The sequence below is a fragment of the Rhineura floridana genome, chromosome 19, assembly GCF_030035675.1.
Source record: "Rhineura floridana isolate rRhiFlo1 chromosome 19, rRhiFlo1.hap2, whole genome shotgun sequence".
In the NCBI taxonomy this organism is placed as follows: Eukaryota; Metazoa; Chordata; class Lepidosauria; order Squamata; family Rhineuridae; genus Rhineura; species Rhineura floridana.
The window spans coordinates 9,669,026-9,682,946 of record NC_084498.1 but is presented as its reverse complement, the minus strand read 5'-3'; the positions used below and the strand labels follow the sequence as shown (position 1 = coordinate 9,682,946).

Here is a 13,921-nt window from a genome sequence, read left to right as displayed (position 1 = left end):
CTCCCTCTCTCATAATACTAGAACTCGTGGACATTCAGAGAAGCTGAATGTTGGAACATTCAGGACAGACAAAAGGAAGTACTTCTTTACTCAGCGCATAGTTAAACTATGGAATTTGCTCCCACAAGATGCAGTAATGGCCACCAGCTTGGATGGCTTTAAAAGAAGATTAGACAAATTCATGGAGGACAGGGCCATCAATGGCTACTAGCCATGATGGCTGTGCTGTGCCACCCTAGTCAGAGGCAGCATGCTTCTGAAAACCAGTTGCCGGAAGCCTCAGGAGGGGAGAGTGTTCTTGCACTCGGGTCCTGCTTGCGGGGTTCCCCCAGGCACCTGGTTGGCCACTGTGAGAACAGGATGCTGGACTAGATGGGCCACTGGCCTGATCTAGCAGGCTCTTCTTGTGTTTTTATGACTACAGTTTGGTCCTAGACTGCATATTTCATCAGCACACACAAACGCACTCCAGAGACATTTATCATGAGGGCTCATATGATAAAAGCAGGTGTTTCACAAAGTGAGCACATGGTGAGTAAGGATGTGGGAGAACTCAGAAATGGGAGCAGAAATTGCTGGTGTTTGTTTATTTATCCCACATCTGGAACAGAAATTGATCCAGCGATTATTATCAGTATTTGTTGCTGTTGTTGCTTTCCATCTGCAAACAATATCTGAGTATGTTCTCCCCCTCATGTTGTGTTTCCTTTGCATTGAAATGAATGCAGTAGAATAGTGAAATGACAATGTAATTTATGTAATGTACATGATTAATTTAAATTTACATAAATTATGTACACTGCGTTATGTTGCCACAACAGATGAGACAAAAAATGTAGTTTTTTGATGAAAATGAAATGCAGCAGAACTTAAACAGTGCTGCATTTGATGAATGCAAGGTGGAACAGAAAATGATGCTTTCTTACATCCGTAGTGGTATGACTGATTTGGCTCATGTACATACCTTCTCAGCCACCTTTCATGGGCAAGTTTCCATTGTGCACCCCGAGAATCCTTGTTAATTTTCCTCTGAGACCTCACTGCTACTTAAGTCTGACAAGATATTTGAAGCTGGGTTTCAAGGGACCATTTCTTGATCCCTCTCTCCCCCCCCCGCTCCCTCTTTCTTCTCCCTCCCCAAAACTTCACTTCCACCTCTTTAGGAACAGAAATTTTGCCAGCGCTATGACCAGCTGATGGAAGCCTGGGAGAAGAAAGTGGAGCGCATAGAAAACAATCCTCGGCGCCGAGCCAAGGAGAGTAAAGTGCGTGAATATTATGAGAAGCAGTTCCCAGAGATCCGGAAACAGAGGGAACTCCAAGAGCGCATGCAGAGGTTAGTGGAGGCATGTTTAAGCGTGTTGGGAAGGAACTGTGAGAGTGTTGTGGGGTTGGCAAAAGTGCATTAAGACTCCTTTGACATTGATGATGGCATGTCAGTTTCTGGTGGAGGGAAGTGCCTTGTGGTAAAAGGGACCTTTTTTCCCTCCAATTCCTTCTGGGGAAAATTTGGCCTCCAGGCAGCATAGAATTTGAATATGTGCATTTAAATGTATAGATGTACATTCAGGATTTAAATGTCATAGAAGGCAAGCTGTTTAATTTCCCATTCAAAACACCCCAGATAACTTCTTCAGTTAATTTGTACCCCACCCCAGATGACCCCAAATCATTTACCCCAATTAATTTCCCAACAAAGCCTGCTCCAAATAATATGACTTTCCTTTCAGTGCCCCACCCCCACATTGTCTCTAGATAAAATAAATGTTTATCAATTTTTGCTCCCAAATTAAAATTGGTGGGGAAAGCAATACTGTACGAACATAAGAAGAACCCTCCTGGATCAGGCCCACGGCCCAAGTAGTGTAGCATCCTGTTCCCGCAGTGGCCAACCAGATGCCCATGGCAAGCCCAGAAGCAGGACCCGAGCGCAAGAGCCCTCTGCCCACTCATGATCTCCGACACTGGAGGTAATATATACCCATCATAACTAGTGGCTATTCATGGTCTTGTCTTCCATGAATTTGTGTAGTCCCTTTTTAAAATCCATCCAAAGTTGGCGGGTATCAATACATCTTGTGGTAGTAGATTCCATTGATAAGGATGGTGTAGTTCTCAGGTACTTTGGCTGAAGGAAGGTCTGATCCAGTCTCTTCAAGTTTAGGAATTTAGCCATTAGTGGTATAGGCTGCATACACACCATACATTTAAAACACATTTAAAGCACATGACTCCCCCCCAAAGAATTCTGGGAACTGTAGTTTACTCCTTAGAGAGATACAAACTACAGTTCCCAGGGTTCTTTGGGGGAAATCATGTGCTTTAGATGTGCTTTTACATGTATTATGTGTTACATAGCCTTAGAACATCTGTATAGCAGTTTCAGTCTCCCAAACCCACCCAGATCAGCCAACTCAATCTAGACTGGCTTTCCATGCCCACTGCCTCCTTCACCCATTAAGCAGCACCAATTGCAACAACTGGATCTTGAGACATGTTGTAGCATTCACAAGACCGGTTGTCCCAGCGAAACAGTTTCAACCTGTGGCAGTGATGGTCACATCACTTCTTTGTCAAAAGAGTCACAGAAGCCAGTCCTAAGTGCTGCACAGCAGCTGTTTGATCCTTTGACTGAATCATCGGGAAGGGTTTGTGCTTCTCTCGTCGTGTCCCAGTGCTATCCTTACCCCCTACTCCTGCCGCTGAACCACCTTTCCCAGCTTTGACCTCTCCTCTTTTTGCGTGGCACTTGTTCCGTCGCACGCAAGCGGCCACAGTAATTGTTGAGAAGATGCATTGCCAAGTGCAAAATGGAGCATAAATTTTTCAGTGCTTTCTCTGCCGTTTCCCAGCAGGGTAGGACAGAGGGGCAGTGGCCTCTCTATGTCTGCGGCACGCAGCGAACACGAGGTGTCAGAAATTATTGATGGGCTGTCGGAACAAGAGGTGAGGTTGGGACGCCGTTTTATCCTTCCTCCTTCTCCCTTCTCATTCTCACCTTCTCGTTTTCTTTCCTTTCCTCTGGGGAAAACAACACAGCTGTTACCGACCTTGGACTTACTTGTTGACACTGCTGCCAAATTGCATTAGCTTCAGCCTGAGCTGTGTTTAGCAAACACTGTCTTATGTTGGGGAATGTGATGCCTTAATGGAGTTGACAGGACCCAAAACAGGACGTGTTCTCTTTCTCTCTCCCCCCCCCTCCAGTCTGCCCTGTTGTCTGCCTTCTGGGTTTGCTGGCTTCTGTGGTGTCTGCCAGGTGATGCCTTAAGAACATAGAAATCTGCCTTATATTTGGTCCATCTAGCTCAGTAGCATGTAACACTGAGTGGCAACAGCTCTCGAGGAGTTCATGCAGGAGTCTCTGCCAGCCCTACCTGGAGATGCTGGGGATTGAACTGGGACCTTCTTCATGCTAGCAGATGCTCTACCCCTGAGCTCCAGCCTTCTATTATTGCTGATGAAAATCTCTGATGTTGTTTGTACAGGGGGCTCCTGAACTGAAATTCACTCACACCCATGAACCCTGCTTGGCATAAATGAGATATAAAAATCAGGGCAAGCTGGGGTGTCAGCAGATTATCCCTTCCCAAGCTACTGTCATAATAATATAAAAAAGGCACTATCAGATCAGAGCAAAGATGCAACTTCTTCAGTGTCCTGATTCTTGCAATAGTCAACCAGACACCTTTGGGAAGCCCATCAGCAGGACCTCCCTCATTTTTTGTTTCCCATCCCCCCCAAACTGGTATTCAGAGGTACACTACCTCTGAACATGGAGGTTCATTGCTAATAGCCATTGACAGTCCCATCTTCTACAAATGTGTCTAATACTAAGAAATCCCATGTAATGCCTATGCATTCCTAGAGAGAATTGTTTCACACTCTTTGAAGTGAGACTCTGCAGCAGTCTTCTCCAACCTTGTGCTCTCCAGATGTTGTTAGGATACAACTATCAGCCCCAAGCCAGCATAGCCAATAATTACAGATGACAGGAGTTGGAATCCAATCCGTCTGGAGGGCATTAGGTTGACTATCCCTGCTCTAAGAGAGCAATAAGCAACCGCTGGTATAGGGACTCTCCCATCAGTCCAATTCCCAGTCCTTCCCATCTGACCCCAGAGCCCTCAGTGTCTCAGACACCTTCACTTTTTAGAGAGCCAGCACAATGTAGTGTGTAAAACAGGGGTTCCCAGTCTGTGGTATGTGGACTACCAGTGGTCCATGAGCTTCATTCCGGTGGTCTGCGGTCTGTCTGTGAAAACCAATGAGAGCAGTAGCCATGAACACTGGGCACAGTGGGTGAAACACTAACATTTTAATTTACCTTGATTGCTTCTTTTATTTCTTATATTGTATTTTATTATTTCTTATAGTGTTTTATATTGCAATGCTTATTATTAACCTAATAATAATAATAATAATAAATTTCTGTTACACTCTTCCTCCCAGAAGGCAGTTTTCTTTGGAATTCAAATACAATGTAATACAGTATACAATGCCTTGCAAAAGTACTCAGACCCCTGACCAATGCTCTCATATTAATGAATTACAAATGGTACATTGTAATTTCGTTCTTTATGATATTTTATTTTGAAACACTGAAAGTCAAAATCAATTATTGTAAGGTGAGATTGGTTTTATGTTGGGAAATGTTTGTAAGAAACATACAAAATTGAAACATGTTGCTTGCATAAGTATTCAATCCCTGTGCTGTAGAAGCTCCCAGTTTACACAGATGAAAGGAATTCCCTTATCGAGGACACAGTTACCTTACCATTGGCCTCCACCCGTCAACCATGAACGTTGCTGTCACATTGTCAGGATAAAACCCCCACTGTTGAAGGATCATTGGTCAGGCCGTGGATCTGAAGGAAAATGAAGACCAAAGAGCATTCTACAGAAGTGAGAGATAATGTAATACAAATGCATAGATTAGGAAAAGGATACAAACTAATATCCAAGTGTTTGGATATCCCAGGGAGCACAGTTGGATCAATAATCAGGAAGTGGAAGGTGCATCACACCATCCAGGCACTGCCAAGAAAAGGCCATCCCTCAAAACTAAACGCTCAAACAAGAAGGAGACTTGTGAGAGAAGTCACAGAAAGAGGCCAACAATCACTTGGAAGGAGCTACAGAGTTCATTGGCTGGGAGAGGAGTAATGGTGCCCCAGTCAACCACATCAAGGGGTCTGCATAACACTGGCCTGTATGGGAGGGTGGCAAGAAAGAAGCCATTACTCAAAAAGTACCATCTGAAAACACATCTGGAGTTTGCCAGAAAGCATGAGAGTGCCCCAGCTGTGATGTGGGAAAAGGTTTTGTGGTCAGATGAGACCAGAGCTTTTTGGCCAAAACTCAAAGGGCTGTGTGTGGCGCAAACCTAACACTGCCCATGCCTCAAGACATACCATGCCTACAGTGAAGTATGGTGGTGGCAGCATCATGCTGTGGGGATGCTTCTCATCAGCAGGGACTGGGCATCTTGTTAAACTTGAAGGAAGAATGGATGGAGCAAAACACAGGGAAATACTGCAAGAGAACTTGCTTCAGTCCGCTAAAAAACTGAAGCTTGGGAGGAAATTCACTTTTCAGCAGGACAATGATCCCAAGCACAAGGCCAGAGTAACATTGGAGTGGCTCAAGAACAAAAAGGTGAATGTCCTACAGTGGCCCAGTCAAAGTCCTGATCTCAATCCCATTGAGAATCTGTGGTGCTTTTCGAAAATTGCAGTCCACAAGTGACATCCAAACGACCTGGAGCAAATCTGCCAAGAAGAATGGGCCAAAATCCCTCTGACACTGTGTACAAAGCTGGCACATATGTACCCCAAAAGACTTAAAGCTATTATTGCAGCGTAAGGTGGCTCTACCAAATATTAATGTGTGTGGGTTGAATACTTATGCAAGCGACATGTTTCAGTTTTTATGTTTCTTACAAACGTTTCCCAGCATAAAACCAATGTCACCTTACAATAACTGATTTTGACTTTCAGTGTTTCAAAATAAAATATACAGAATGAAATTACAATGTATCATTTGTAATTTATTAATATGAAAGCATTGGTCAGAGGTCTGAGTACCTTTGCAAGGCACTGTATAATAAGAGAATACAATATATAATAATACAATATATTACATTGTATAGTATACATTATATATACAGTTTTGAAAGCAACAAACAGAACTTCACTCAAGACCGGTACAACAGTGGAACCAATGACCTCGGGAGGCGGTGGCTGTCCCACACTTGAGGCATTTAAGAGGCAGCTGGATAGCCACCTGTTGGGTATGCTTTAAGTTGGATTCCTGCCTTTATAGGCCCCTTCCAACTCTATGATTCTATGATATAAGAAATGGAAGAAGCAATTAAGATACTATTAAAATCATACAGCATCTATCACAGTGCATTACAATTGCTACAGCAGGTAGAAAAATAATTAAGTGGTCCACCAAGACTTTCAGCAATTTTCAAGTGGTCTGTGGGGGAAATAGTTTGGGAACCAGCAATGTAGAATATTGGGCTATGGCCAGGAATACCCAGATACAAATCTTATCTGTACCATGAAGTTCCCTGGGTGACCTTGGGCCAGTCACTTTCTCTCAGCCTAACCTAATTCACCTTGAACGATTAAAGGAGAGACAGCATGTGGTTGACATTGGGTCTGAAAAGGTTGAAGATGATTGTTCTAGAGTGACATCCAGACAACATCTTTCAATTAATGCTGAAGGGGAAGATGCAGTGGGTCTTCCCTGACAGCTGCAATAGCTTTCCTCAGCATTTAATTTAGTGCATCACTTCCTGGCATCACTGCCAGCTTCTCCCTGGTGTCTTCCTTCTTTTCAGCATTTACACCAGCCTTAGCCAGCATGGCATCTTTCAGATGTTTTGGACTACAACTCCCATCAGTCCCAGCCAAAACATCTGGAGGGTGCCAGATTGGTGAAGACTGACCTATAGTCTCTAATCCTCAGGTCAGTTTTCCTGTGGTGCTCTTGACAAGACCTGTTCTCTTCTGCTTCCCCCAACCCCCCCAGAATCTGGAGAAGCAGATGCGACAACTTGCTGTCATCCCTCCCATGCTGTATGACGCTGAACAGCAGCGCATCAAGTTCATTAACATGAATGGCCTCATGGATGACCCCATGAAGATCTACAAGGATCGGCAGGTGATGAACATGTGGAGTGAACAAGAGAAAGAGACCTTCCGAGAAAAGTGAGTTGAGCTGAGGGGTGATCCTGTCATAGTTGGATCCATTTAACCTGAGCAAAGATGCAAAACTTACCAGTCCAAGGCTCCATCTGCATCCCCATTTAAAGCAGCATTTATACCACTTTAAACAGACATGGTTTCCCCCCAAAGCATCCTGGGATCTGTAGTTTCTTCCCCTCCCAGAGCTACAATTGCCAGGCTTCCCTTGGAAGAGGGATTAATAAACCACTATGGGAATTGTAGCTGTGTGAGGGGAAGAGTGGCCTCCTTACAACTGTCAGTTACCAGGATTCCTTGGGGAAGCCAGGGCTATTTAAAATGGTATAATAGTGCTTTCAATGTGTAGTGCAGATAGGACCCAAGATGACCAGAAACTGCTTGCAAGAGCATAATAATAAACACAACGGTCCATTGACAGTATGAGTCTCCCACCATAAAACTCCTTTCAAAAAGTTCCAACAACTCCCAGAGTCCCAATCATTTTGAGGTCATAAATATTGCACTGACTAGGTTGGCTGGATGTTTTCTGTGTTTTGTATTACAAAATTGTTATTGTCTTTTTTCTGCTCTCACAAAACAACCATTGCTACCAGGTTGGAATGCTCCAGAAGAACAGGAGGAGGTGTCTCTGTGTGTGTCTGTGTGTAATTGTGCACAAACTTTGGCCACACCTTCTGCTGGCATATGGTCCTCAGAGAGTTGGCCAACCGTAAATGCAGTTCTTGGGCCAAACGGATTAGCTATCCCTATATAGACTAACAAGAAAATTATAGTGTGAAGATAAAATCAGTACATTGACTTTACATCCATTATGTATCATATCATATAATATCTCAAGATATTATTTATACATCACTTAACATCATAATTTCAGTCCAGCTATATTTAATATTGCTCCTGTTTATAGTCCTGTGTGAAGAAAATAGTTTCTTAGTCACCAAAGTTCTGCCTAAGTTCCATCACACATCAGCATGACAGAGAAACCAAAGCAGGGCAGGACTATGCAGTTTTCAGCAGGCTTTATTTCTCAATGTCCAGAGTCACCAGGTGTCAGGCCTCAGCAGGAGTCTGACACAGGCTGTCAAGTGCTGAGGCCCAGAGGAACTGTCTGCCAGCGCCACCCATGGAAACTGTGACCTAAACAGGCAAAGTCCAATTCCAAGGAAGGCAGATTAAGATCTAAGGACTCAAAGTAGGGCATAGTCAGTGGCGGGCAGAAGATCAGGTTCTGAGGCTCAAGAGGCAGGTGCAAGGTCAAAGCAGGTGGAGATCACACTCTGAGAGAGCATTTAGGAGAAAAGGGGCCATAGCTCAGTGACAGAACATCGCAGCAGGTTCCAGGTTCAGTCCCCAGCATCTCCAGGTAGTGCTGGGTATGCCCCCTGACAGAAAACCCAGAGAGCTGCTTCCAGGTAGTGTAGATAACACTAAGCTAGATGGGCCAATGGTCTGATTCAGTACCAGGCAGGTTTCTATGAGGTAGGCAGGGTCTTCACTGTACGGACAAGTTAAGAACATCAGAAGAGCCCTGCTGAATCAGGCCAAAGGCCCATCTAGTCCAGCATCTTGTTCCCACAGTGGTGTCAACCAGATGCCTATGGGAAGCCCATAAGTAGGACATGAGTTTCATAGAATCATAGAATAGTAGAGTTGGAAGGGGTCTATAAGGCCATTGAATACAACCCCTTGCTCAATGCAGGAATCCAACTTAAAGTGTACCCGACAGGTCCAGCTGCCTCTTGGATGCCTCCAACGTTGGAGAGCCCACCACCTCCCTAGGTCATTGATTCCATTGTTGTACCATTTGCTTGGACTGAGGAGCTATCTCTGAGCTTTATAGGTCCCGAGTGAACTGGGATTGGCCTGTGGGATCAGCTGACTAGCCTTGCAGCCGAGTTAGAGCCCTTGGAACTCAGAGCCTAGTCTACCAGGCTTACATTCAGGACAGAGCACTGCTGGGTCAAGAGGTACAGCACTGGAGCCTAGCCGCTAGACACACTAGTTCAAGACCAGCACATATTCCCAGAACCTTACACCAGGGCTAGGGAGTGCATCGCCCTGAGCTCCTTGGAGGAAGGGGGGGAGAAAAATGTAATTAATAAATAATACATATCCATTGGGCTAGGGCAGGGATGGGTAGCCATTGCTGGCCAGCAGGCTGGATCATCTTCCGCACCATTAAAGGCCATGTTTGGCAGGTGGGTGGGGCCGCCTGCCTGTCACTCACCCTGGGTGTATATTAGTAACCTCTTTTTGCCCATGCAGTTTGGGATCAAACCACAGCTGATCGGTGGTGCCTGCAAATCCCCTTCTGGCCCATTTCCACACCTGACATCAACAACACATTTTTATTATGCAGTCAGAAACCCAGTAAGCCCCTATATGATGCCAGCTGTTGGGCAGGTGGGCGTGGTTGGAGGAAACGGTCTCAGGGACCAAACGGGAAGGCCCAGTGGATGGACCAAACTTGGGCCTAATTAGGCCCGCAGGCCAGAGGATCTCCACTGCTGGTCAAGGGCCTTGGACCAATACATAAGGCCAGTAAGGAATAGAGGTTTTCTGTTTTGTTTCTTTGAACAAAATCAATTGTAAGTGTCAAGTTAAGCATCTTTAAGAATTGCCTCTTAATCCTCCCCCCTCCCCGGTTTCTATTTTCTAGGTTCATGCAGCATCCAAAGAATTTTGGGCTCATCGCTTCCTTTCTAGACCGAAAAGTAAGTCTCCCCCCTCCCCCAGCATTTCCTGTGTTGGCTTTTTAAGCAAAGATTTTTTGTTAGCCTAAATTGTGCCAAACTAGATTGCCTCTTAGTAAACTAGTTTTGCATTCACTTTGTAGCATCCCAAAGTATGGCTTAGTTTGGAGGCGGAGCTCACCAAAATAGCACTTTAACATGACTACATTTTGAATCAAGCAGGGAAGGGCAGAATCCCATCACACAGGAAAGAGGCAAAGAAAGCCAGAGGACTGGTAAACAGCCCTGTAGGCAGGGTGGGGTAAATGGATGCACCGCCTCCCATGCCCCCCCCCCCGGAGCTGTGCTTCACACACACACCATTTTGAAAAATGTATTTTTACATTGTGACAATCAAAGAATAACAGCTTGTTTTAAGAACAGGAGCAATTCAAGAGTAGGACCCTCTGAAAAATTCAGTGAATAAGGCAGGGTGAGTGCTCAACAAAAGTCTCAGCTGGAAAAGCCCCCCCCAAAGTCTGCTCACTCAAGACTTTCCCTGGCTGAGGGTGGATTTTTTGTGCTCCCAATCACCCTATAATTACTTAGAACTTTGTATTATGGACTAGAGATAGACTCCACCCTTGGACTTTCCTTTGCTCTGCTTTTCAGTTTCAGTTGTATTCTCTACCAAGCCAGCAATAAAGAGAAATGTGTGTTGGCTTGCAGTAAGTAGTAAGAGCTTGTTTATTCCACAATTATTATGATGAGTAGAGTAGAATTGGGTGCTTATTGCTAAAGGGTGAAATAAAGAGATAACTTAAAGTTCTCTGAAAAAATATATGTCCCAAGCCGCCTTTTATTAAAACATTCACTGTAGTCAGAATCATAGTGGCTGTTTTCTTTTTTGTGAGTGCTTTGATGGCAAATGATGAAAACAGTCCTACAGGTGTAGAAGCACTGCTGTGCACACTACAGTTAGCAAGTTGGCCAGCTGCCCAAGCTGTAATTGAGGCCTAATTTCTGATTTTCCTAATGTGGTCAGCTTAGCATGAGGCCTTTTCAGGGTTTTTGGACAGAAAAATAAACCTAGCAACCAGTTAAAAAAAATCCAATTGCTTTCCACAATTATTTATTTATTTATTTATTGTATTTGTATACCGTCCCATAGCCAAAGCTCTCTGGGCAGTTTACAGCAACTAAAAACATCAAAAACAAATATACAAATTTAAAACACATATTTTAAAAACAATTTAAAACACAATTAAAAAAATTCAAAACAATTTAAAACACATGCTAAAATGCCTGGGAGAAGAGGAAAGTCTTGACCTGGGACCGAAAAGATAACAGTGATGGCGCCAGGCGCACCTTGTCAGGCAGATCTTTCCATAATTTGGGGGCCACCACTGAGAAGGCCCTCTCCCTTGTTCCCACCCTCCGAGCTTCTCTCGGAATAGGCACCCGGAGGAGGGCCTTAGATGTTGAGCATAGTGTACGGGTGGGTTCGTATCGGGAGAGGCGTTCCATCAGGTATTGTGGTCCCAAGCTGTGTAAGGCTTTATAGGTCAAAACCAGCACCTTGAATTGAGCTCGGAAACATACAGGCAGCCAATGCAAGCAGGCCAGAATCAGTTTTATATGTTCGGACCGTCTGGTCCCTGTTACCAATCTGGCCGCTGCATTTTGCACAAGCTGCAGTTTCTGAACCGTCTTCAAAGGCAGCCCCACGTAGAGTGCATTGCAGTAATCTAACTTGGAGGTTTAGTTTTCAGTCACTTAGTTAGTCCTTTATATAGTAGCCAATTAAAAAGTTTTCCCTTGCTTGTCCAGCAGGAAGTAAGATCTAAAGGTTAATTCTCTCTCTCTCTCTGAAAAGGTGTATTGTGAACCTACCATTCAGAAAGCTTTCTTGCATGTCTGTCAAGCACATTTACAAAAGGAAGTCTATTATGTAGCAAATATTTTACAAAGTTAAGGACTAAGGCTGCAATCCAATACATACATACCTGGGAGCAACTCCTATTGAACCCAGCAAAACTTATTTCTGAGTAGACGTATATTGGATTGCAGCCTAAATCTCATTGACTTCAACAAGAAAGTTAATGCATATTGTTCTCAGCACCACTCTCCCTAAATGCTCTATGGTTGCATTGTAATGTGTTCTTAAAGTTTCTAAATCTGTTTTTTGTATTGGTGGTGTTGTGATACAGGATTAAAATGGAACTTTTGAGAAAACAAGCTCCACACTAGTTTTTAACTTCTCTAGTTATAGAACCAACTATTTTGTGTGTGTTTACACCCTCTCGTACCCCTTGTTCACTGTATCCTTAACATCCTTTTTTTCTTATGAAAGAAAAAATAGGCCAGCCATTTCATTCCCGGTGTTCTTGAAAACTGCATCTTCAGTTAACCTGACATTTACACAGCCCTCTATGCAAGTTAACACACACTCTGCATGGAAGAGGAGTGAGGGGGAAGAGCACTGCCTTTCTGTTCCCCTGACCTGGCTTTTACGTCCTGTCCACCTGTGGAATGGCTGGCACTATGTGCCTCTCCCTCCCAATGCCCTGCCTAGAAATGTGGTTGCCCCACCTAAACAAGAAAGGCTGGCTACAGGGTTGCTGGTAAAGCTGCTTAAGGCTAGGGCTGCATTGATCTCTTAATTTCAATTTCTCTGAGTTCCTCATTTTTCCAATCTTAAATTCAGTTCACCCCATTTCTGAATCAGCTTGTGCGTGCCAAGATCGGGCAACTATTGCTGTTGCCCCCTTTTCCCCTTGGTACCCCCTATTCAAAGTTAATCACGCCAGATCACACTATGAGGTTTTGTCATACGCCCCCCTTCGTAGGGCTTTCACAGAACTCAGGTTCCAAATGATGCCCTCAGCCTTCCTCAGTGGGAGATACTTAGGGATTCCAACCAAAGACCGGAGATGCATTTATGGGTGTAACTGTATAGAAGGCATCTCCCATTACCTGCTACACTGCCTGCTATACGAGGATCCCAGAAGGAAATTCTTGGCCCGATATATTCACTTGCACCCAGGCAATTGCTCCCGGGAGTTGATAGTGGAGCTCCTAGGTGATAATGCTAAACAAGTAACGCTTTCTGTGGCTAATTTTGTGCTGGCTGCCAAAAAGCTGCAAGCGAGCCACATTAAGACCTATAACATCATGTGATTTCTTTTAAACTCTGGCCTATTTTAACCTATCTGATGTTTTAACCCTACTTTTATTGTAAAACCCTTTTGTATTTTGCAAAGGCCTATGGCTATATGCAATAAAGCTCTGTTGTTGTTGAAGCAGGTTGTGATTATTATTTTTTAAAGTCTTTTGTACAGTTTTTTTGGTTTTATAACTGCATTGTAAGATTCGGAGAAGTGTGAATTTCAAAGGACAGCTGCTTTTCAGTTTACGTATTGCTTTGGATAGCACAAGTTAGATACGTTCCCATTAAAATGGTCACAGAACATATTTCTCTCCCATCCCTACTTGAGCCCCAGGGGGGCAGTGGTTTTCAAGGGAGAGGTGGTGGCTCTGGGACCGAGGCTTCTAGATTCCAGAACTGAGATTCATCTGCCCTGGGTCAGGGGTGCCACACTAGGGTGAGGCCACAAAACATTATTGTTCAGTCATATCCCATGCAAGACAGTGGAGCAAACTAGTGACTTGGCCTAATCCCTAGTAGTTTTATGTGGCTACATTTTAAGAAGCTTTGCTCTGGTACCTGAACTAATCTAGCAAGCCAAATGGGGAAATCACAATGTAAAGAGGTAGGGAACTGAGATATGCCCGGCACAGAAAACTATTTCTAGCATTATGGAAGGGTACACAGGGCAAGATTAATCCCAGATGACTGCAGCAACTAAAAGCAAAAAAAGGTGGGGGAGGAGGAGAGAGGAGGTCAGTCATCCTTTAGCTACAGCAGAACGCTACATATAATCTGCCATACAACTGTCAGGAGCCATTATTTCCACCCATTAAGCTTGCAAGGTGGAACACACTTCACTTTCAGGCTGATACATTGAGCTC

The 13,921-nt window shown here is 44.2% G+C and overlaps 1 protein-coding gene across 15 annotated transcripts in view; it reads left to right on the top strand.

Moving 5' to 3' along the window:
- The window catches only part of NCOR2 (nuclear receptor corepressor 2), a 477,973-nt gene that overhangs the window by 264,355 nt on the left and 199,697 nt on the right, over positions 1 to 13,921 (top strand). For 12 of the 15 annotated variants that reach the window (XM_061603067.1, XM_061603066.1, XM_061603070.1 and 9 more), the window contains 4 exons: positions 1,164 to 1,336; positions 2,853 to 2,946; positions 7,042 to 7,220; positions 9,877 to 9,931. In XM_061603067.1, the coding sequence (XP_061459051.1) occupies positions 1,164 to 1,336; positions 2,853 to 2,946; positions 7,042 to 7,220; positions 9,877 to 9,931 (501 nt within the window). The remainder of the gene's footprint in view (positions 1 to 1,163; positions 1,337 to 2,852; positions 2,947 to 7,041; positions 7,221 to 9,876; positions 9,932 to 13,921) is intronic. The other 3 variants (XM_061603079.1, XM_061603080.1, XM_061603063.1) reach the window with 1 other exon arrangement.